At 45.0% G+C, this 25434-nt stretch overlaps 1 protein-coding gene and 1 pseudogene across 1 annotated transcript in view; one reads left to right on the plus strand and one right to left on the minus strand.

The window, feature by feature from the left end:
• The window catches only part of LOC143383736 (zinc finger protein 766-like), a 48277-nt gene extending 38466 nt beyond the window's left edge, over positions 1 to 9811 (plus strand). The window contains exon 4 of the mRNA XM_076838631.1: positions 9775 to 9811. Coding sequence (XP_076694746.1) covers positions 9775 to 9779 — 5 coding nt within the window. The 3' untranslated portion in view covers positions 9780 to 9811. The remainder of the gene's footprint in view (positions 1 to 9774) is intronic.
• Positions 9812 to 10252: 441 nt separating this feature from the next.
• On the minus strand, positions 10253 to 22434 carry LOC143384211 (vomeronasal type-1 receptor 4-like; annotated as a pseudogene).
• Positions 22435 to 25434: the final 3000 nt, after the last annotated feature.

Genomic DNA, 25434 nt, shown 5'->3' on the forward strand with positions numbered 1-25434 from the left:
GTACTGGGCATTAAGCCCAAGGCCTCTCTACCACTGAGGGACATCCCTAGTCCCTTTCTTCATTTTCTTTTGTTCTGTTTATTTCAATCCTGGGTTAGGTCCTTGCTGAGTCACTGCTGGGCTTGAACATGGATCATCCACCCTCAATCTGACTAGCCCTTGGGATTACCAGCATACACCACATTATTAGTGTGTCTCTAAATGTGTCTCTCATTGGGCAAGTAAGACACACAGAATGCACCTTTTTCCATAAAGCAAAAATAAAAATAGAGTAAGGGTATGTAATAAGATGAGCATTAAAGATGAATGCCACAAAATTTCTTAGCATACATGGTGGGTTTTGTTAAGCTTGTACTGTCATCCTCATGAGTGTTAACTTCTTACCACCTGACGAGAACTGCCTTAAGCACCACCCCCATCAGGTTAGTTCATCAAGGATGCCAATACCATAGCCTGAAATGTCCACCACACAACGAGGCTTGGTGGGGTGGTGGTGGTGGTGGTAGACCTAAGCTGTTCTTGAGGTCCCTGAGGATGGGGAATAGTGCCTGGCTTGTGTTGTGACAGTGAGGCTTGAATGTGGGCACCTGGGTGTGCTTCAGACTTCAGCTGCTGCTGAGGAATTTATCATCTCCTTAGCCAGGGGGAGAGGAGGGACAGTGGTGACAAGGATGGGGTATGCACAGTCTAGCATCAAAGGCTAGTCAAGCTCTGTGGTCCCTGAATGTTTCATCTTGGTTCTCCTTGCTTGTTGCTTGGGAGGCTCATGGTTTTCTGTATTCCATCTGCTGTCACACAGCTGCCATTGCACAGTGAGGTTGTTGGAAATGTTTTGAAAAAACTCCCTAGATCAACCGCCTAATACATGTGTATAGTACTGCAGTGAAGATGTTTGGAAATGATGATAAGTGATCCATATGATTAAACGGTTTTACCAGAAGAGTATTTTTCCCAAGGGATAATATCTTACTTTCAGAATATGATATAAGCCAATATGTTACATGGTTTATTTTTATTTCATAATTATTTTTCTCATCATTTCCTCCATCACTGTTATGCAGATTGCAGCATGTATTCCTTTCATTTGTTCCAAGAAATGTTCAGGGGTATACAAATGAATGTGCTTTATTGAGACTGGATTTTGTGACATAGAGGTGGTCACTAGATGTCACTAGGAGCTCTGCAGGGATGGAGGAAGGCCTCTTCACACCTGCACAGGAGCAAGGGGGCTTAATCAGTGCAAGAGGGTGAGCTGATGTCTTCTTGATTCAAACTGGGCAAATCGTATGACTTAAGAAATGTGTCGATGCCTTCAATGTCTTCTATTTTTTGGAGTATAAGTCTTCAAAATAATTTTTGATTATCCTCTGTATTTCGGTAGTGTCTGTAGTGATATTACCTTTTTCATCATGAATGCTGGTGATTTGAGTTTTCTCTTGCCTTCTTTTTGTTAGTGTAGCTAAGGGTCTGTGAATTTTATTTATTTTTTCAAAGAACCAACCTTTTGTTTTGTCAATTGTTTCAGTTGTTTCTTCTGTTTCAATTTCATTGATTTCAGCTCTAATTTTAATAATTTCTTGCCTTCTACTGCTTTTGCTGCTGATTTGTTCTTCTTTTTCTAGGACTTTGAGATGTAGTGCAAATTTCCAAATGAAAGAAGGCAATCTGAAAGACTACACACTGCAGAGCTCTTATCTACTTGATATTGAGAAGTAGGCAATTTTGGACACACCCTGAAAAGATCAATCAGTGGTTGTTAGTGGTTTGGAGGAAGGAAGTGATAGATGGATAATGCACAGGGGATCTTTAGGATGCTGAAACTTCAGTATGATGTAGTAAAATGGGTCTATAACACTATGAATTTTCCAATTCCAAAGAGTGAACTCCAATGTAAAGTATGGATTGTAGCCCATAATTATATATAGTTTTTTAACTGTGATATAGACCATACTAATGGAAAAATGTAACAATCATGGACTTTGTGTGCACAGAAAAGGTATAATGAGAAATCCTAATTATAGGCTTATTTGTTCTGTAAATATAGATTGCTTTTAATAATCAAATATAAATTTAAAAGGTATAATGCACCCAGCCAAGTGACTATTACCTTGGAAATGAATTCACTCTTTGATGAGCAGTATCATTCACAACAAGAACCAACTAATGGAGAAAAAACTCATTAGGGCATGAAGATGATAAGAGCATTGGACAGCACTCCTCCTGCATTCAAGATAAAACCTCTCAGCAGATGCTATACTTTCCTGATGGTACTGTTAACCACCTCCCTCTGTGGCCCCACCCAGAATAAAACCACAGACCTACAGCCCTAAACCTGCTCTAGGACCCTCAGGCCCAGCATCCTGCAGAGCTTTAGATACAGAGGTGATGGCTGTCCAGGACGATGTTGCCTCCCAATTGCACTGCACCTGCACAGCACTGCAGTGGTCACTGTCCACCAGCCACCCTAACTTAGATGACAGGATGGGTGGACAGCAAGTCCACTCCTGTGTTTCTGCACTCTAGAGACAGCCCTGAAGGTGACCCAAGAAAGGTGGTTTCTGCTGTGAATTCTTAATCACAGCCACTAGATGAGCTGTGGTGAGCAGGTGGCCAGGTCCTCGCTCTGGTCCTCTGGAAGGCTCAGCTCTGAGAGGATGTGCTGAGCTCTGGGCAATGGAAACTGTTCACAGTGTCCATAAGCAGCAGAGGAAGCAGGGTCCATAGGACTAACAGGGACTTGTGGGTCAGACTGGGTGGGCGCACTCAGGTGAGCGCCAGAGGGTCAGGGTCAGAGGACCCTGTGGGAATCCTTGGCATTATGTGCAGGCCAAGGTCCTCCAGCATGCTGGGGTTCAGATGTCTGTGGGCTCCAGGGGAGCTGTTCTGCAGACAGGAGGACCAGTGATTGGGTACTGAAGCTGCTGCTTAGGAATCCTTTGGGAAAGTCGTGACTGCAGGACTTCTTTGAGCTGTGGTGCAGACTGGCCTGGTGTATCCACTGGCTCCAAGGACATGTGATCCTGCTGTCAGCCTGAGTGCATGCATCTGTGGATGTGGAGGTCTAGCCTGAGAAGAAAGTAAATGGTCCACAGTGGATTGCTTACATCGGTCATCCTGACAGCTCTACATTGAGCCCAGGAAGGGAGCGGAGACCCAGGTTGGGCACCATTTTAAAAGTAGCCTTTTGCAGCCAGGAGTCAGGCCTGGAGGATCCTGAAAGCATCTTCTGGTATCTGTCCAGACACCTGAGCTATTGGAAGCGTCTCCTCTGCCCTGGATGTCTGCTGGGCCACAATGTATGCAACAGGTGCCAAGCTAAAGTGAACAGTGTGTGCTGCAGAGTCAGGCTCTGGGAGGAAAGGAGACCGTTGAGGTTCTCTTCCTTACACGTCTGGCTACATCCTCCATCCCTCCATTGCTGTGACCTTTCAAAATCCATAAGCGTTTATTGTCCTTCACTTCCTCCCACCCTTTCTAATATATATTCCCGGACCTACATTCTGTAACCTTTTTGAAAACAAAGAAACAACCCCAACAACAAAAACCAGGACAAAACAGAAACCTTTTTTCCCTGTTCCAAGGACCACATTCTGACCACAATCCTTCTCGCCTTCAGTGGCTCCTGTAAACTCTGTCACCTATCTTCCTTCCCCTTCTCTGTATGTACTCCCAAATCTAGTGTCAGCCTGTTCCTTGTGTCCTCTGCCTAACACCCTCAAATCCACAGTGCTCAACCTCCAGGACCCTCCACTCCTCTGTGAAGTGCATGCTGCCCCTGACCACCATCCACCACCCTGCAGCCCTGCCCCTTGCTCCTGGGTGCTTCAGTGCACTCACAACCAGGGTCCCCTCCCTTGGCTCCCTCCCTTCCTGTGCACATCCTTCCTCCCTTCCCATGTCTGTTCCCAGGCTCCATCTCCTTTGCTTACACTCTGAATCCACCTCAGTCACTGTCCACCAAGGTGGGCTCCTCCTCTCCTTATCTTTGCTCACAGCAGGTCTCCACATGCTTCCCACTGACCATTGGCCCTCATTGCCAATGTCTTGTGTTGCCATCACACCCTTGTTCCTGTCACCTTGCCTCCACCCACCCAGAACTCAATGGGTTTATGCCTGTGCCTTTCTGGCCCGCTCTTCCCTTTGTAGTCATAGCCTGGCATTGGCCTTAACCTTGGAGCAACACGTGACATGCTTCTGCCTTTCCCCCTCTCTCCCCTCCATCATCTTTAGACTTGGCCCTCCAGGCTCTCTGCTCCACCATCTCACGTCTGTTGTCCATTTCCCTGTGCCCTGTGCTCACTCTTGTCCATCACACAGCTGTGCTCTGTCCCTCCCTCAACACTTCACTGTTAACAGTGGCCCTGGGTGTTTTTAGTAAATGCCCTTGAGTGCCAGGGCTCACAGGTGAGGGAGTGCTGAGGCAGACCACTGGAGGAAGGTGAGGCCTGAGCCTCTCGGCAAGCCTCTAGGCAGGTTCCAGAGCGAGCATTCCCCAGGATGTGCAGGGCCAGCTCCACCTCTCCTCATCCCTGGGCCTCCCTTTATTTCCTCTGCATTCTCATCACGTGAAAGGTTTTTTTTGGGGGGGATGGGAGGGAAGTCTATTCATTCCACACACAACCCATCTACTAGATGGGTCTAGTTTTAATCTAGAATTTACCACATCTCTGCCACAGCCTCTAAGTGTTGACCATTCCCTAGGAATTTGTGATAATACCTGAGGGGTTGGCTTTTCCATAAAATTAGACTTTGCCTTAAATAAGCAAAGCCTTAAATCCTAAGCTCCTTCAAACATTTCAAAAAGGGTCTATTTTCACAAAGAAAACCCAGCAACTCATGTGGCCTTCTGAGAAGATAGCATATGGGTGACAGGCAGGGACATAGATATTAGGGCAATGGAGTGCAAATAAATTAATGTCCTATTATAAATGCTTTTCCTGAAAGTCCCTCCATGATGCTGTTGCCCAGGAAGACTCATGTATCTTCCCCTCCCCCTTTTCTGTTCTCCACCTCTATGACCTGCTGTGATCTTTCCCATGTCTGTCTCTGCCTGCACTAGGGACTTCACTCTTTATAGAGGAATTGGTTCTTCTGAGAATACATCCTAGCTTAAATACATACATTTATTTTTATTTAGAGAGTAATAAATGCTACTTTTTAAGGTGTAGGTAAGACTTGTCCATGTTTCTACCTGTTTTAACCTAGATGTGAATATTTTCACAAAATGTGAAACTCTTGTATAGATCCCAGCTGAAGAGGTATGATTCCTAGATGAGAAACCATGTCCTTCCTTTCCTTGTGGCACAGCTGGAGCAGGAGCATTGTGCTCCTACCAGCTTTGCTTTCTTCCATCCAATGCAGTCTGGGTGGTTTGCAGTGGCCCAGGTGGAGTTGCACAGGAAAGAAGTTTGCATCACATCCGATCTATTGCCCTCCTTCATGACCATGTGGGTCCCATCTTCAGCCAGCTGAAGGTGCCCTTAGGGTAAGAAAGTCAGGTGTCTCTTCTATCCGTTCTCTAGTGATGTTTTCAGTATGAAGAACAATTAAATTCTTGAACATTGTAGAAAAACATGAAATTATGTATTATGATACAATTAGGCAACTTTTGACATATATTTTGGTACTGAGGACTGAACCTGGGGGTGCTTTTCCATTGAGTGACACTGAGCTTCATCCCAACCCCTTTTCTTTTTCAGTTTTGAGACAGAGTCTTGCTAAGTTGTTGAGGCTGGTCTTGAACTTGGAATGCTCCTCTCTCAGCTTCCTGTGTTGCTGGGATTTCATGCACATGCCACAGTACTCAGCAGGACTTTGCATTTTTTATGCAGACAAAAGAGAGCCTGGATAAAATAAGTAGAATGGCTCACAACTCATGAGAATAAAGAGGCTGGCAGTGGGAAAACACACCGATATTAGGTCATTGATGTTCACCAACCACCCTATGGGGTTGGGAAACAGAGCAACATTAACATTTATTATGGAGGAGAGGGTGTGGAAAGTCTCAAAGGAGCCCATCAGGAGAAGGATTCTCTGGGTGGCTCTGGACTCAAGGCAGGATATGGGGGAAACTTTGATGCTGTGAATGTGCTGAACCCATTGCTTGTGCCTATACAGAAAGAGAACCATGGAGCCATCGAACCATATCATGAGCACGGAAAAGACAACCTCAGGAAATACAAACCATGCTGCATATAATTAATTTGGTATTTTGTCACAACCTGCAGAAGTACAGTACCCAAAATCTATGTCAGGTTTTTGCTACTCCAAATGCTAAGCACATTGTGAGGAAAAATGAATTCACCAATGTACAGGATCCAGCAGAGGGAAATGGGGAAGCCAATGTACTTTGTGGCTTCTCCTTTGAGATCCTTCTAACAGGAGTTCATGGGATTGATCATGATGTTCTGGAAGATGCTCAAAAGGCTCTGCTCTACCTAACAGTACTATCTGTACCTTCAATAAATTTGTACTGTCCTGTTATTTCTGTGTCTTGCTCAATCCTTGTTTTGGGTAAACCAAGGATGTGGACTTCAACTGGACATCCGAAAGGTAACAGCACTGTTACTCAGTTGGGCCCAAGGAAGTCCCAGTTCATCCTGCTGTGGGTCAGGGACACCAGTCCTGAGCTGGGGGAAAGCTCCAGGAAAGCTGCCTGGGCTGTAGCGACATGGTCAAAGAGCACCTGGCCTCTGCCCTGTCTACCAGCCCCTTTTTGTCCAAGGGAATAAAACCCCTGTTTGAAAACTGAGCTCATATACCACTTGTGCAGGTGGATGGGTTCTGAGGGAGCTGTAGACCTTGTTGAGTTCTTTCTGGGTCCCTGTCTCAAGTGTTCAAAGAGTGAAATCCACAGATGGTAGCAGAGTGTGTAAGTAAAAGGAGTAAGATTTGTTTGAATGAGAGGAGAAATATGAAACTCCCATGATGTCAGGGGAATCTGGTGAGGTTTTGTACTAGTCTTGGGATTTGTGGCTTCTGGTTAAAGGCTTTGATCAGAGTCCATATTGAACAGGTATTAAAAAGTGTTTAGCCAATTGTTAGACTCTCTGCTGAACAGGTGTTGGGAGGGTACCAGGGCTATTATTGGCCTGTGACTTTCTAACTGGCTCTGCCCTTAAGCACTTGAGTCTGAATTTTTCTATAACTTCCATTTGGGTCTACCCCACTTTCATTTCCCCACCACACAGGGACAAAGGAGTTGACTGGAATGTTCCATCCCATGGGGAGGACTTTATGTTTGAAAACCTTAATTGAGGCCCACTGTCCTGATTGCCTGGTGATTAACCCTCATGTTTTTCAGAGGGTGAAGGTTGACAGTCACAAGGGACATGGCAATGGGTTTCCACCTTGTTGGATTATAATATGAAGACAAAAATGATCTCCACTTTTAAAATCTAACAGGATAATCCATCTGTCAGGGGACTCTTATGGGTGCAGCCCTGCCTATTGCCCACAGAGCTAAAATCCAGGTGCCTTCTGGAGTTCGCATGTGTGCAGATGCCTGTGTCTTAGCCCTCTGATTCTGCAGAGAGGAGTTCTGAACAGTCTCCGTTAGGTCTATGTGGCCTTCACTGGACAGAGTACTCTGGACATTAGACAAACAAACAAGAAATTTCAATGTACAGGGTGAACAAATATACACCCTCACAACTAGTAGCTAATGCCTTTATGGTATATGCCTAGGGGAACAGAAACAAAAGTCAACCTAGGCTTTGCTGGCAGTCTCTGCAAGGGCTCTTAAATTAACCCTAATACTCAGGATGGAGAAGACCTCCTCCATTGAATAGCAATAGCTCCTGTAAGAAGAAGGTCCCCAAACCATGCTCTGAGCACAAGTGACAGTGGGGGAACTTGCTTAAAGTGGGTGGCATTATGATAATGTAAGAGACAGAGCAGGCTCCACAACAGCCTGTGCCCCAACCCCTTGAGTGCACCCTGAGGGGAAAAGATTAAGGCACAGTTTTTTTGTATATGCCAGACTGTCCACTCCCTCCTGGGTAGGACTTATCATGTAAGTTAAATGTGCTCCATTAGAAGCACCTCCCAGGAGAAGGGAAGAAGGCCTGCTCTGCTGGAGCTCTACTAAACCTGAGTGAGGCCCTTTGATCCATGTGGTCTTACCAAGGTTTTCTTTAAGGAGGAGATAACTTGCCTCAGGAAAAATAATTACTTTCCTTAGGGGTGAGGCATTAATGGGGATCCATTCTCTTCTGGACAAATTTCTAAAACATGAATACAGTCAGCCTTGCCAGACACCCTACAATATGCCTGTTCTGTCTCATAAGAAACCTCCCACTGATGAGTACCCATTTGCACCAGACTTGAGAGGTGTTAAATGTTGAGTGTGTAATGCTCATTGCTTTAGGATCTTTCTTTGGCAGAGAAAAAGATGACAAAATGACCAGGCTTGGTTTTCATGAATAACCTAATATATGTGACTAGAGATAAGTATATATCTGAAACTAAATATGTTTGTTTGTATAAGAACTAAGTCTATATCTGATCATTTTCTAAATATGTAAGAGATTTAAGGCTATCTTTTTGTTTTTGCTAGTACTGCTAAACTATACAGATCTGTAATTATTGTTATCATAGACTATGGATCCTTAATTTTACTTTGAAAGTGAAACATAGTATAAGAAAATCTCTGTAATTGTGACACTAACCTTACTGGTTTCTTTGAACATTAGATGTATTCATGTTCTTCTAGTATATAGTCTTTTAAAATGTAAAGCTTAGAAAAACATTTTACCAAGTTGGTGTCATCCAAACTAAAATCATCTGTAGAAATACTCTCATTCAGATTTATAAAGAAATAGCAAATTCAAATTCAAACTCCTTCAAATGTTCCCAAAAGAGTTCATTTTCACAGGAAAAGCTCAATGAATCGTGACCTTCTCATAAGATATCATTTGGGTGACAGTCAGGGACAGGGATATTAGGACAGTGTAGGGCACATAAACAAATATCCTCTTATAATAATCATTTGTCCCCAATGTCCCTCCATGTTGCTTTCACCCAGGAAGCCTCATGGATCTTCCCCTACCCTTTGCAGTTCTTCACCTGTGGGACCTGCTCTGATCTTACTAACATCCCTACCTGCACCAGCAACCTCACTGTTTGTAGATGAATTGGTTCTCCTAAGGCTATAACTTAGCCTAAATACATAAATGTATTCTGATATGGAGAGTGGTAAGTGCTACCTTTTAAGGTTGTAGGTAAGACATGCCCATCTATCCACCTGTTTTGAAAGACAGCTGTGGGTATTTTCACAAAATGTGAAAGTGTCAGATTATGCTGCAACCCTTGAACAGATCTTAGCAGAAGAGGTGCGACTGAGAAACCAGGAACTTCCTTCCTTGTGGCACAGCAGGCAGCAGGAGGACTGTGCTCCCACCAAATTCCTTTTCTTCCACCAATTGAGGTCAGGGTATGTGGAGTGGCCCAGGTGGACACTACATAGGAAAGGAGTTTGCATCACACTTGAGAATCCCTTAATGAAGGGAAACAAACATTTTAAGGAGAGCTGCTAACAAATCTTCCTTGCTCCTTGCCCCTGAGAGAACATTATCTTTATTTCAGTATGTAGAAAAACATAATTAATTCCAGGAGTTGATGCTGAATCTGTCTTCCCAAGCTCTGTTTTAACAGGTATCCAACAAAGACGATTTGGAACAAAACTTTTCTGGGGGTTATAAACTTACTAGCAATGCTAAGGAGAATTATCCTCTGAAAAGGTCCACACTTATTTCTCCACTGCATTCGCTCTAGGCTAACTTTCCAGAGTGTAGCACTTGGTCAACCATGTGATCCAACTGACCTGGAAAGACTGGGAACTCATCCATTCCGTTTGTGTCCAGTAACAGGAACAAGGATGGCTGTCTACAGGATGCTCTGCATAGGGTGAGGACCACCAGCTGTGTTCCCCTCCACCACGGCCACATGGGTCCCACAATCAGCCAGCTGAGGACCCCTGTGTCCTTTAGGGTTAGAAAGTCAAATGACTCTTCCATCCATTTCTTTATTGCTCTTTTCAGTATGAAGAACAACGAAACCCTTGAACATTGTGCAAAAACATGCAATTATGTACTTATGATACAATGAGGCAACTTTTGACTTGTGTTTTGAAACTGGGACTGAACCCTGGGGTGATTTACCACTGAGCTTCATCCCAGCTCTTTTTCTTTTTCAATTTGAGACAGGGTCTTACTAACTTGTTAGACTGGCCTCCAATGTGGAATGCTCCTGTCTAAGCTCCCTGAGTTGCTGGAATTTCATGCATGTGCCACAGCACCCAGCAAGACTGAATTTTTATTCAAACAAAGCAGAGCCTGGATAAAATGGATATAGTAGACTCACGGCTCATGAGAATAAAGGGGCTGACAGTGGGGAAACATAGTGAAATTAGGTCATTGGTTTTCACCAACCACCAAACCGGGTTGGAAAATAGAGCAATATACAAATTTAATACGGAGGAGAGGGTGTGGAAAGTCACAAAGGTGCCCACCAGGACCAGGATTCTCTGGGTGGCTGTGGACTCAGGGCAAGATCTGGGGGGAACTTTGATGGTGTGAATGTGCTGAACCCTCTGCTTGTGCCTGTACAGAAGGAGAACCATGGAGCCACTGGACCAGATCATGAGCAAGGAAAAGACAACCTCAGGAAATACAAACAATGCTGCATATAATGAGTCTATGATTTTATCACGGACTGTAGAAGTACAGTACCCATGATCTCTTTTCTCTGTCAGATTTTCACTACTCCATTTGTTAAGTACATAGAGAGGAAAAATGGAATTTACCACCATATACAGGATCCAGCAGAGGGAAATGGAGAAGCCAATGTACCTTGGAGCTTTTCCTTTGAGATCCTTCCAACAGAAGTTCATGGGGCTGATGGTGATGTTCTGGAAGATGCTCAAGAGGCAGATCATGAAAATGGAAACACTCCTGCCCACTCGCTGCATGTATAGGATGAGTTTGCATCCAAAATTACTGAAGAAATATTTCAACCCAAAAGCTGTCATTGTCTGGGGAATTCCTCTACTGAGAATCAACAAGGAGTTGGCTATGGTCAGGTGCCTGAGAATCAAATATCTGGACCTCAATGTACACTCATTGCAGGAAAGAACCAAATGATAATAAAGCAGAGAGAAATTTCCTAGAATTCCAACAGCATTCTGTGATAAGAATGTTATGCCTATAGCCATGTTGCTGGAGGCCGTTTTGTCATTCAGCATATTGTTCTTTAAATTTGACAACAGTCGTTCCTCTGAGCTAAATGACTTCTTTAGAATAGCTGTACCCATGCACAGTGGTGAGCACCTGTATCCACATGCTACCTGCAGAGCTGAAGCAGGAGAATCACTGGAGCCCAGGAGTTTGAAACCAGCCTGAGCAACATAGTGAAATCCCCTTCTTAAAATAATTTTTGACACCAAGAGTAACTTTCATTGCATGCACCTGTGGGATTGCAAAGACCTCAAGATGCACATGTTTCTGGGGAGAATTAACAGTATGCTTTATAGAAAAAATGAGCCTGGATGATCAGATGAGGCTATCCTGTGAGGAGCAATGAAAAGTAGGAGCAAATGCATAGAAAGGATTTAGCACTTAACATTTCCAAATGAATGATATTTGTAGTCTCATTGGCAAAAGAACTTCAATCTCCATTCAAACCAAACAACAAATCAGATCTCAGTGGATTTCTGACCTAAACTTTTAAGTATAAGGAATGGAGTTTTTAAAATCGCAAAAATTATTTCTGTCGTCTTAGGTAAGAAAATGTATATTAAACAGCACAAACACAGTAAACATATGGTTGAAATGACAAGTCAGGGAATATTACCTTGAGAATTAACTCTCATCAAATGCCATACACAGGGTGAATGAGTTTGATGTATCCTGCACCAACAGTCTTACAAAATTTACAATAGGACAAAACAGGCAAGGCTTTCTAATATGTACTTCAAGATAAAAAGACATCATTCAATGACTAATAAATATGGGGGAATGTTCAGTGTCTTTATTTAAACCATCCCATAGTATAAGCACATACCAACCTAAATTTAAAATAAAATGGCAGGCAATTCCATGATTGGCAGGGATGGAGATAGGACAGGGATCTCATGAACTGGCAATGGGTGTTAAAATTGGTGCAAACATGTGGCAATACTGGTGGTATCCTCTTACTGGCTAAGATATAAACCTCTATCCAGTAATTCCAATCTGATGCATGCTCATGTGTCCTCCAGAAATTGCCCTGGGTCCACATTGGATTTAATGAATGCAAGACTGAGCTGAGGGTTAGTTCCACAGGGAACAGGGGGAGGGAGGAGGCAAGGAAAAGAGAAGTACTAGGGACTAAAGTGGAACAAACTGTATGCCACGCTCTCCTAATGAGCCTCAGTATTATGTGTAACAGTAGTGCATTAATGAAAAATCTAAAAATGCATAAGGAGGAAAAACTCTACATGAGGAACCAAAACAGATGCCAGGAAATCGTGTGATTTTAAAATTTATAATAGATGAATGGAAGACTATGTCCTCTAAACAAAGATTTAGTTCCATAGCAGAAATATCCATTGGTTGTCATTGCTGGAATAAAAATATACTGGAATATATAAATGAATTGTTCAAAAATAATACTTTGTTCCTAAACTATGAAATAGGAAATACTAATATCTGATAAAGTACTTTAGGATAGAAATGAAGTTCTCACTAATTTTCAGGCTAAAAGCTCCTGTGCACTGACAGCTGTATTAGTGAAATTGTCGGTAATGAACTAGGATTTATGGAGGACATTTCACTATAAGAGGTATGTCAGTAGAAGCTGCAGCGTGTGAATTGCACACTGAATGAAATGAAATAAAAAATAAAATGTCACGAGTTTGTAATTAATGTTGAAGTATTATTAATACAGATTATTAACACAGATTCATTTGTTACTGAAAACCACTATCATCACTATAATGTTACCTTCTCTGTGTGTCCAGCAGGAAGAGAGTCTCGCCTCAGCCATCACAGCACAGGCATTCAGAGGAGACGTGATTCCTGTCTCACTTAAGTGGATTGTATCAGAATTGCAAAAGAGCAACTTTTTTCCCCAGAAACAGTCCCAGGTGTTGGTTTCTGCACAGAAAGAGTTCCATCTTCATCTTTACTATAGGCAATGAAGGTATTACATACATGGATATGGTGGAAATTAAAAAAAATTTATTCTAAGTTCTGTCTAAAATAATGTGAAGAATATGTTAGTTGCTGACTTCAGTCCTTAAGCCCCTTCCAAATCAGAATTCACTATCAATGATATTATTCACCCACAAACATCCTCAGTGGTGATTTTATTAAATAACTTAAGGCATCAGGTCAGGGACACTTCTCCTTTTACTGAAGGAATTATTTCTCTCCTTAGTCTACCTCTCCACAGAATCTGTTTCTATCCCGGAATCCCTCTGCATACAGGAGCACATCCTCAGACTTCTTTTTCTTATTGATGATACCAATATTGAAACCACTCACTGTGCTTCTTGTGTGCAAGGTGGTGAGCTCAGTGTGAGGTCCTGACAGCCAGCATGGAGGGAGGGAGGCAGCTGCACCCTGAGATAAAGGTCTGTGCTCCTGTGACCTCACTTCCCCTCAGGGCTGCAATTATCACTTCACCTGGAGAGGCAATGACAGTGCAGGCCTGGGGAGCCCAGGACAAGGCTGAAAAACTTGCTCCACACTTGCTAATTACCAAGACAATTATGAGTTCCTGTTAGTAACTTCAGAATGAGTGTTGAGGAGTCTGGGAGATGCTGTTGATTTCCCATGATCCCTGGAAGCTGACAGGGTTTCTATGAAATGTGCCAAAAGTTGTGATACGTGATCTCTGAGGGACTTGAAGAGGGTTTGTGTGTCTTATTGGACTCCATGCTTTCCTGAGTTCCTGACCCCAAATCTTGCTAATTCCGTCTCCTTCCCTTCCTTCCCCATTCCCTTCCCCTCCGGGGAGAGGCTGGGACCCAGAACAGGGCCCATCCTTGTGTCCCTGTGGCCTCAGCTTCAGGCAGGCTGGGGTATGCAGAGTGCAGACCACACCCAGGGTGAGTGCTCCTGATTGTGACACCTCATGCTGTCATCACAGCCATCCCTTGGCCTTGGAGCTTGTCACTAGGAAAGCTCAGTTGGAGAGCAGCCAACAGATGGGTCACTTGGAGCATATGCTTATGGGCACTGAGTGGAGGCATAAGGGGATCGAGCTTTATGAACATGGAACCTGTCCCCAGCACTTGGAAGGACCTGGGTTTCGGTGATGTGACCTGGGGTATGACATAACCAGCTCCCAGGGAAATGGGCAGGACCTTATCCACTATTATTCATGGAGTCCTGAAGCAGCCAATACAGCCTGGAGATATCCAAAGGTCAGCTCCCAAATTATGACTGCATGAAGCACCTGTGCTCTGTGGTACTACAAGAGTAGACATGTGTGGCCCAGCTGGGAAAATATCAGCCCAGCATAAATAGCAGCTGGTGGTGCAGAAGCAAGACATCCAGCATACATGTGTGAAATCCACAGGTGAACTCCAACCTTCAATCCTGCAGGAGAAAACAGAATATAAGGAGATCCTAGAGTGGGTGGACTTCCTGCAGCCAACCACAGTGAACCTCTGGTGAGGATGATCTAGACCCCTGGGCTGTGCTCCAAGCTGTGATCAACTGCCCCCTGGTGGACAGGGGTTGTATTCCCTCTATTTTGAGTGGGTTGATTGAAAATTCCCGGGAACATGCTGGACCCAGGTCTGGCCAAGACAAGGCAGATGAACCGGCCCTACTGTGAGATAAGCAGTCTTCGGTCCCAATGCCTTGTGAGAACCAGCGTATGAGGGATGACGTGGTTGGGAGCCAGGGCTCGTCATGATGTTTTGCAAGGCGTGGAGGAGATACAGGAGAGCAGGACCAGTTATTAGGAAGAGAGGGACTTCAGAAAAGCCCCATCCCTCTGGGTTTTGAGTCCTCCCACTCTCCTTAATGCCATGGCTAAGCTTGAGCCACTCATCTCCCTGTTGTTCTAGCACTGAGGGGCCCTGAAGCCCGTTGCTCAGCCTTTCAGGGAAGAAACTCAGATTCCTGCTTAGATTCCTACTTTTTTGCAGGATTTCTTTCCCTAAAATGTCTGTAAGTTCTCAGTGTGGGTGGGAAAGTCCTACCTTTGTATTTTCCTGCTGTGGTCCTTGATTCTAGTTTTTTGTCAGACAGCACAAAGATATTAATTTTCCTTAGAGGATCAGGATGGAATAAGGAATCTCTAATCATCCTCTCCTCCAAAACCAGGGCACCAGAGCAGGCTGCCTGTTGATTCCAAGCCTAACAGCAGCTCTGGGGTCAGACATCCAAAGACTGAGCCTCTGTGCCAAGCACATCCCTGTTCAGCCACCTTAAGTGTGCAGGCTCCAGTGGGTCTGCAGGTGCACAGGATGGATGCTGAGGATTCCCAGGTAAGTCCTTTTCCCTTTCTCATAATGAGGGGTGACAGGGTTGTGGGTGGGGGTTTGACTGTGGGATTCAAGTGCTCATCAAGAAGCATCACATTAGCAAATGCCGCCTTCTCAACCCAACAACACTGGGTGGTTATCCAAATTATCTATACTTGTGTTTGCTAAGAAAATAAGAACCCATAGGCTATGTAAATAATGAATAAATGTGAAATGTAACAGTTAAAACTCTATCCTTTGCTCCTGATGGTTTGACCTGAATCCCCTATCCATTGCCAACTGAGAGGTTTGAGGGACACAGGTCACAAGGGTTCATAATTACTGCTGATCTAAATCTGGGAGTTCACAAAAATCACAAAATCATTTCAGGAACTCATGAAATTCACAGAAATCTATTAGGCCCCTGTTTATGGTTTACTACAGAGAAGGGATACAGGTTATAGTCAGCCCAGGGAAGACGCTGACTGGCAGAGTCCAGGAGAGGTGCTCAGTGTGGAGCTTCCCATTATCCTCCCTGTGAGTCACCATATGAGACAACACTCCTAGATATCGTCAATCAGGGAAGCTCACCTGGGCCTTGGTGCTCAGAGCTGCTCCTGGAGCCTGTCACACACTGTCCACATGGCTGTATCTAGTCTTGGCTCCTCCTGAGGCTAGGCATTCACATGGCACTCACAATGGCAGAAGCCCAAACCCAGCACAGTTCACATCATTAGAGAGTCTGGTGGCCAAGCTCCAGGCAAACACAGCCACTCCCTTCAGGTATCACATTTCAGTGCCTGGAGACCACTGCCCAGCAACTAAAGGCAAAGGCCTGATCTTATTGGGCAAGACTAATTTTCCACTTCAGTCCCCCTCCTGGTCTCTGCAGAAGGCTCCCTTAAATCAAAGTGAGCACGTTTAGCTGGAAATATGATTTCATACAGCACTGGCAGGTCCCAGGCAGCAATGGGATCATACAGCACTTGGAAGAGCCAGAGAGGACAGAGAGAGATTTAAAGAAATGGTGACCCCCATCCTGTGGTGTTTTTATAATCATTGGTACATCCTGGTATTGCATTGGTTACTTATTTCCCCTCAACCTGCCAACAATACTTAGGGGTTCACTAAGTCTTCGGTACATATTCTCTTTGCAGTCAAGTTGTAGGGCCATATCACACATCCCCCCCCACCTGCACGTGTGGCCTCATATGTGTGCCCTCTCACATGCTCAGTCAAATGCTGATACACACAGGACTTCCCAGGATCTCATAGTTGCCTTGCTCCTTCACTCACACTTGAAATGCAGACACCAGCACACTCATAGCACCACTCCTTTTCACTCACTCACCCAGTCACCTGTTGTTGCCATCCATAAACTTGGGCATGTCTCCAAGTCAGTCAATGCCAGATGAAGGTGGTCATGGATGCCCTTTATATCGATCCCCACCCCCAACACTGACATCAGGACAATATTTCACATGCACAGCATTTTAACAGTATTCTAACCTTTGTTATGTGATGTCATGAGAAAGTTAGAGAGTGTGCAGGTGTGATTGAGTGTGATGGGGTGAGGGTGAGAGTGTAGAATACAGATGTCACAGGGTTAGGGGCATGCGCAAGGCCTGGGGCTCAGGGGGTGGGACGGAAGGAAGGAAGAAGGAGGGAAATGGCAGCAGGCAGTTGCACAGGGCTAAAGGGTCTGGTGTTTCTAAAATTCCCTGGGTAGCTTGAGTTCACAATGGGCAGAGTTTGCAGTTTAGTAGAGGGAATAATCACCTTTTGTCTGTTTTATCAGTCATACGAATGAAGGACATAATACAGTGACTTTGGGCTAAAGTGGGTGAAGGACAGGAGTGTGTAAAAAATCTTGGACACAATATTCACAAAGGATTTCAGAACTCAGGGAAGGGTTGTATATGTTTTGTAAGATTGAAAGATTGTTTTGATGGACAGACACCACAAGTTCTCATGGGAATAGAAGAAATACAGAAACCTTCTTTACCTGCAGCAGCAAAGGAGAGCAGGTGCCAGGGGACAACCCAGGTGGTATTGTAGAGACAGGGTGGCAGCAAGCTGGGCAGAGGGGAAGCAGAGTGAGGTTCACTTGTGTTGCCAACACCCTGTGGGTTGATTAATGTGAATAATGTCATAGGCCCTGATACTCTGGTACTGGCCCACTGCAACTTGTGTGGTATTCAAAAACCACCCAGGTGAAAGCCAGTCAGAGAAGTGGTTTGAATGTGGACACAATTAGCTGATCAAGAAGGGGAAGTGGACTTCCTCTCATCAGGAGCTCCAACCTGTGTCCTGTCAGAATTTTTATAAAACCCAAACCTACTCGAGCCTATTGGTGAGGTGGTGATGTCCTGGGAATAGCGAGTGCTACAGAGATGGAGAGGTGGAAGGCCATCATGGCTGGTGTGTGGGAAAGGAAGACGTAAGAGCTGCTAAGGATGGAGTGAGGCAGAGAAGGCAGTGAGGGACCAGAGGAAAGACACAGGTGTGGGGTGGGAACAGTGACATGGTGGTGGATGCCACCCAGCGTTTGGGGGCTGAGATATTGAAGGAGGGCCTCCAAGGACATGAGAATTGGGTTGAGGACACTGGAATGAAGGTGGATATGGATCCACGGGGAAGGAAGAGGAGGAGGTGATGGAAGGCAAGGGGTGCCCACCAGATGCCTGAAGTGCGTGGGCACAGGTGTGGCAAAGGGAGGGAACAAAGGGTGCCGCAGAGCTGGTGTGGAGGCCTTGAAGCCTCAGGTGGAGGTGGGCGGGGCTGTTGCAAGTGCAGGCTCTGGAAGGTGGTCTCACTGGGTCTACAGAATGGACAGAACCTAAGGGGTGCACTTCAGGAGGGACAGCATTGAGGTCAGGAGGAGGGGGCCCCTGGGCAGGTCAGAGGTCAGTAATCCATTCCTCCTTCCATTAGTGCCCCGTTTCCACTGGGCTTGCAGCTCACTCATGGATCCTCTGCATGTGAAGCCCATGGAGCAAATCAGAATAAAAAGAGGGTCCACTTTAATCTCAGAAAGGTTTACATCTGGGAAGAAAATAGTGCTGCCCACAGGAAAGAAAGTCTTGGTACTGGTGATTTAACCCAGGGGTGAAATACCTTTGACCTAAATCTTCCAAGCTTTTTGTTTGAGACAGGATCTCACTAAGTTTACCTTAGGTGCTGAGGCTGGCTTTGACCTTGGGATCCTCCTGCCTCAGCCTCTGAGTAGCTGGATTACAGGCATGCACCACCATGCCAGGCATGTGCCATTGTGCCAGTTATAATGTGTCCCTTGTGAGAGAAAAGCCTTTGTTTTGCAGATGTCAACCACAGAGTTGCTAAAGTAGAACACTCTGTTCTGTTGACAGATCACAGCCCAATAGAATGAGCCCAAGAGTCTGTCATTTCCCATGAACAGGGTGTCAAGCCAGCAAGCCAGATGCCCTCTCCAAGTTGCCAGGAGGAGAACCATGGACAGTGGGAGATGAAACCCGTGGTGTGAACAGTCCTGGTGAGAGGGAGAGCAGCTGGGGAAGGTGGGGTGAGCAGCTCCTCCCACATCTGCCTCTTGGTGCAGACCTTCCTCTTTGGAGGGATTTATAGAAAAATATACTCTTTCCCTCCTCTGGGATCTGATTCCTCCTTATTAGCCCATGCCTTGAAGTTTATTGGCATAATTTTCTTCCTACAAATCCCAAGTATTCCCTTCTTCATACCTCTCCACTCCTGTGCTATGAAATTGCCACTTCAGGCCCTTCTCCAAGGGAAAACTCTGAATCCTCCTTGACCTCTGACTTCTGCACTTCCTGCCCCGTTGGGCTGCTGCCTGAGGAGGCCTGTCACTCAGTCTGCCTTGTCCCTGAGCCCCTCCTCACTTGGAAGTTTCCAGATGCTTACTTTTCTGTTCTCTTTCTGTTCTCCTCCATTAAACTCTCCTTCACTCTAACAAGGTAAGCGCCTTTCCTCCTGGAGCAGACTCCAAGCTGATGTTCCTTGCTGTCATCCAGTACAGATTTCAGCTCTCTGTTGTTTTGATGGTGCCCAAGGTGTTCAGGAGAGGCCAGGCCTGGAGAAGGAATTTTCTTCTGATAAAATCTTCCCAAGGGAAAAGGAAAGCTATAAGGAAAAGAAGAGCTTAGGGAAGTTAGATTTTAGGTGAATCCAGGTATGGTGGCACAGGCCTGTAATCCCAGCTGCTTGGGAGGCTGATGAAGGAGGAACCCATATTGGAGGTCAACCTGGGCAACGTAGTGATACTCTTTCTCAAAATACAAAATAAAAAGGGCTGGGGGGTGCTGGGATTGTGGCTCAGTGGTAGAGCACTTGCCTGGCATGTGTGAGGCCTGGTTTTGATTCTCAGCGCTGCATATAAGTAAATAAATAAATAAAATAAAAGATACATTGACAACTAAAGACATTTTTTAAAAAAGTGCTGGTTATGTAGCTCAGTGGTAGAGCACCCCTGGGTTCCCCGCCTAGGACCAGAAAATGAAAGAAAAAGAGATCAGTTGAGAACTGAGTGAGGTGGGCTGAGAGAGCACAAGAGATCAGGCTGGGAGTTCTCTGGTGTCCTGCTGGCAGTTCTCTAGTGTCCTGCTGGCAGTGGGACTGTGGGGACATTTCCAGGTAGTGGGATCTGTATTGCCAGGCTGACTGAGGCAGACAGTATGGTTCTAGTTGATGATGGTGTTGTAGACTGTAGGTTTCCTGTTCTACATTTTTCTAGCTTCCCTTTTCTTCTCAGGTGAAGAATCCTTCTGTCCTATTCCCAGTCAACTTGACGTAAAGCTGTCATGACCATGATTCAGGAAGAGGCGGTCCATTCAGACAATGATCAAAGCCAGGCGACATCAGTGCAGAATTGTGGGATAATGCTGTTAGTGGCAGGTTGAGGGCTCAGGGAGCTGAAGCGGGAGGACTCTGCCTGTCCAGGAGCAGCATGAAGAGGGGCAGCAGATCCTGTTAGTGCAGCTTGGTCCTCTACCCTGTCATGATGTTCCCTGAGGGCCACTGCTGCCCTCCTTCTGTGGGAATAGACGGGGTGTTGCAGCTGGGCCAGTGGGCAGGGTGTCACCCAGAGGAAGTTTCCCATGACTGTGAGACAGCACTTTGAGAAAGCTGGTTGAAGGTGGTGTCAGGAGGAAGAAGGTGAGTTTTAATAACAGGGTCAGCACCTAGGAGCTGTCCCAGGGACAGGGCCGATTATGGAAGAGCCTGACTTGCCCCTGGGCTACTTGTTCCAGTCACCAGTGTCCCCTGTCAGGATGAGCAACCTGGTTTCCTCCAGGGGACTTTTCCTAGTTTCCAAACTCTAAATGTAGAATGGTTACAGCCTGGCCCTGCGTCTTCTTCGTCTTTGAGTTCACATGTTCTCTGAAGGTGGTCTTGTCCTGTTCTGTTTATTTACTAAAGTTTTCCAAGTCCTTCTCTCCCATTGAGGCTTTTCCTAAGGTTCATGGATCCTTCAGGTTCCCCATGTCCACACCTGGGCATGTGGTGGCCACCTTCATGTTGACAGGCTGTCGTTCTGCCTCCCCATTCTGTGCTGCAGTGATTCTCTCTTTGTAGAGCAGCTCCAGGACTCCTCCCCGACTGAGCATGTGCAATTTGCTGATGTCAACCTCCTGCTTTCTGAGAAGCATGGAGGAAATGGAAGAAAGGCAAACCCAAGTGGCATTCAGGACTAACAGTAGTGTCAGTACTTTTCAACCTTAGTATTAGTTTGAACTAATAGCCTTAGTTCATTTTCAAACCCTGATGAGCCTAAGTGTGAACCAATAGCGTTCACCCAAAATGCTATATAATCCCTGGACTCCCACACTCAAGTGGCAACAGTTGTCAGGTTTCTTCTCCTTCCACTGTGGTTTGGTTTGTGCACTTGGGTGATTCCTTTCATACTCACTCCTCCTTGTCTCTGGACTTTTTCAGTTTGAATATGTGATACAAGAATCCAGGAAGAAGAAACTGTTATTGATCTGCTGGGGTCTGCTTTAACATTGGAGGGCCTCTCCCACCATTAAGAACTACAACACATTACTGTAGACCCCACGGGATAGAGAAACTCTCCTGCCTCAGCTGCCTGCAGAAACAGAGAATTCAGTTGCATCTCATACTCCAGTTTTATATTTTGGTGTCTAATAAATGGGGCATCTTTTGGTGAATGAAATGGATCAACAGACCTGTCTTTTTTTTTTAGGATTTCTGTTCTCTTTTAATTTTTTTTCTTCAAAAATATCAAGTATTTGTTAGCCTTTAGGGAAAAAAATCTCTATCAGATATACTGGGCACATGTTGGCCTTTTAAAAAATATCTCTCTCAAAAATACCAGACACTTGGTGACCATTTGAAAGTGCTTGGGTTTCTGGTGCATGCCTGTAATCCCAATGGCTTCCCCTCAGCAATGTAATGAGGCCCTAAGCAATTCAGTGAGACCCTGTCTCACTAACAACAACAACAACAACAACAAAAGAGTTGTGAATGTGGCTCCTTGGTTAAGCCCCCTGGTTCAATCCCTCGTAAAACCCCCACCCTCTGAAAAAAAGGGTGGCCACATATCTAAAGGCAAGGATGACAGGCTTATTGGAGTGCAGCTTGCTTAATCCAGATGGAGGAATATAGCTCAAGTTCTGTTTCAACTCTGGTCTTGAGCTTCATTTCAAAACCAGAGTGTTGAAATGAAAAACCACTCCTGGCTCTCACCTTGGCTGTGTTCCCCCTTCCCAGGCTAACAGTTTCAGATTGGGATGCCGAATCCTCCCATAAGGTGGCCTTCCCCTGCCCAAAAAGAGATGTGAGGAAGGCCAGTGGCCACCTGGCTGTGGGTATAAGGAGTTGGTTTTCTATTGCTGGGAGGTGGTTTACATTCACGAATTGATGACACCTGGGGTATTAGAGACTTTGGAGCTGAAGTGCCCAGTGGAAGATGCCTCTTTCTTGTAGCACACCTTGAAAGGTGGCTGCTCCATGGGTGTGGCCATAACTCCCCACAAAGGCTTTCTGGGTCACCTCATGACCAGCAGTCACTTGCAGTTCACAGGTGCTTTGCTAGGAAGACCCCCCCAGGAGGTAGCCCTAGAGAGACTGCTGGATTTAGGAGGTCCCTGGCACCAACTGAGTTGGAAGGGTTCTTTGGGGATCAGTAATAATCACCAGAGGGCTACGGGGAAGCCCCAAGATGGGAATACCAAATGGAAACCATCTAGGTTCTCAGTTTTTTTTCAAAATTAAAGGAAACTTCAGAAAGCAAGGCACAGGTAGATATTTATTTAAGGACATCCACAGAATTTACACTTGGAGTATGGGCAGCCCTTATCTCAAAAGATGAGTGAGGTGCCCAGCTTTGAGTTCTCTAATATGATTTTTTAGAGTGTGTTTGGAGCCTAAGTGGAGGTGCCATTGTTAGATTTTGCTGATTTGGAAAGTGTTAACAAGCTTCCTCGAAGATTGAGTTACCTGACAGTCAGGTCCTGTGGTCACCACCTTATACTTGAAGGTCAGAATGTTCCTTTGTCAAACATTCTAACCATTCATAAAATGGTAGCATGTTGTGTAGCTTTCTTAGGTGGAGGATGTTCTAACTGACATCTAATCTTTGATAAGCATACATTGAATGTCCTGTTCATCTTTAGCTGAAGAAGCAAACTCAGCATGACTTGTCTTGTTTTCAGAGGTCTTCATTTTCTAAGGGCCTCGTCTCAAGGGCCTATTTTACTTTCCTGTCTCATGATGAGGGTCTGGGTCTATGTTCCTCGTTGATGTGGGTCTTGAGGGTCAAAAAATAGGGTATGGGGGCGCTGGTAGGAAATTTGTGTTGTCAACAAACTGGGAGTCTGAGAAATTGCTAACTGAATCTCTTTGTCATAGATGGAGGAAATGTGGGGTCAGTGACAGATGGGAAGTCCCTAGGTTCAAAATTAGGCACCTGGGGCTGGGTGCAGTGGTGCATGCCTGTAATCCCAGTGGTTTGGGAAGCTGAGACAGAAGGTTCGTGAATTCAAAGCCAACTTCAGCAAAAAGTGAGGTATTCAACAACTCAGTGAGACCTGTCTCTAAATAAAATACAAAATATAGGGCTGGGGATGTGGCACAGTGGTTGAGTGCCCCTGAGTCAATCCCTGGCACTCCCTCTCCAAAAAAAATTAGGTGCCTGGGGGACAAAGGGCCATTTGAAGTTCCTTTTGTGTTAGATTATATTTTCACAGGTTCTGGATATTAGGATGTGCACAGCTTTGGGCTGTTCTTCAGTGTGTCACAGCTTCTATATTCAGTGTATTGTTTTTAAGTGTTTTTTATTTAATTATTTTAGTTGTAGATGAACACAGTAGGTCTTTATTTATTTACTTTTATGTGGTGCTGAGGATCAAACCCAGTGCCTCACACTTGCTAAGCAAGTGCTCTGCCACTGAGCCACAACACCAGCCCTTGAGTGTAATGTTTTTGATTCCTCTGCTCAGCTCATGTATGAGCATTAATTCCTTTGTATGTCTGAGTGGTATTCCAATTTATGAATGAACATGAAATAGTTCATTCTGCCCTCTTCCTGATGGACACTAGGACCATTATTAGAAACATTGTTAACAGAAATTAATTCCAAATGCCTCAGATACTTTCAAACAAAAACCTTATAAAAAGTACAGGAGATGACACAGGAGAATATCCTGGTGATTTGGGGTTTGATAAGTCTTTGAAGGTATAAAATAAAAAACACAACCCATAAAAGAAAATAGTCAGATGAACTTTGTTCAAATTAAATATGACCTGTGAAATACACTCTTAAGAGGAAGACAAGCCACAGATCATGAGAAAACATTTGCATAATACATTTCTGATAAAGGGATTTTATACAAGACTTATTACAGAGACCTCTTAAAACTCAACAAGAAAACAACACAGATGATAATTGGCCAAAGTTCTGAAGAAAAATTTTACCAAAGTTGATGGTAAACAGATAGCAAAAGAGCCTAAGAAAAGATCCTCATCATATGTCATTAGGGATAAGAACTTCTCATCTAGAAAGTCTTGCAGTATGGTCCAAAAGGGCAATTTGACCCTGTATAGCATTATTTAAAAAATGTCCACTTCCAACCATAGCACGGCCTAGAGCATCTGAAAGGACTGAACCATCATTTGGCATCTGGACTAATGATCTGCTATTGGCTGCGTCTCCTCCTCTGCACTTGGTCTTCAGCTGGGTGCAGTTGGAGCAGCTGGTGTCACACAAAGCTGTCCCCGCAGGTGCAGAGAGCAGCATCTGGAACAGAGCCATTCTCCCAGTTGGAAAAGGCGTCAGGAGTCCTGAGAAGGGCCCCTGTCCATCAATGTGTCCTGCTACATGTCCATCTCTCCACCCGTCACCTTAGATCTGCCAAACCTCTATCATCCCTCAATTCCAATACAGTCCTTCTAGTGTGTACCCAACATTCCCAGGACCACCCACCACACCTTCATCTGCTCCTGTACTCTGTCACCTGTGTCTTCCTTTTTCTTTTCCTGTATCTACTTCCAGATCCAACATTTCATACCATTCCCTGTATCCTTCTGCCCAACACCCTTAAGCCCCACAGCAGCGCTCAACTTTCAGGCATCCTCAGCTTCTCCATGAACTGCATGCAAGCCCTTGACCCATTATCCACCATGCTCTACAGGTGGTTTGTTTTCTTCTCTCTGTGGGCTTTAGTTCACTTATACCTATGGTATTCCCCAACTCCCTGCACTTTCCTGTGTACATCTTTCCTTCTCCCCGTGTCTGTCTGTTCCCCAGGCTGCATCTCCTTTACTTGCTTTCTGTATCTGTCTTGAATCTAGTATTACCCAAGTTCTGCCTCCTCTACTTGTATCCTCCTTTCCCCACAGCATGCTTTTACCACATTTTCCACAAAACCTCTTCCTTCTTTTGACCTTTAACACTGCATTGCTATGTTCCCCTTTGTTCCTATGACACCCTGAAATCCCTATCCTTCTAGAACCAAATATGTTTA

Source organism: Callospermophilus lateralis, chromosome 18, assembly GCF_048772815.1.
Source record: "Callospermophilus lateralis isolate mCalLat2 chromosome 18, mCalLat2.hap1, whole genome shotgun sequence".
Taxonomy (NCBI): domain Eukaryota; kingdom Metazoa; phylum Chordata; class Mammalia; order Rodentia; family Sciuridae; genus Callospermophilus; species Callospermophilus lateralis.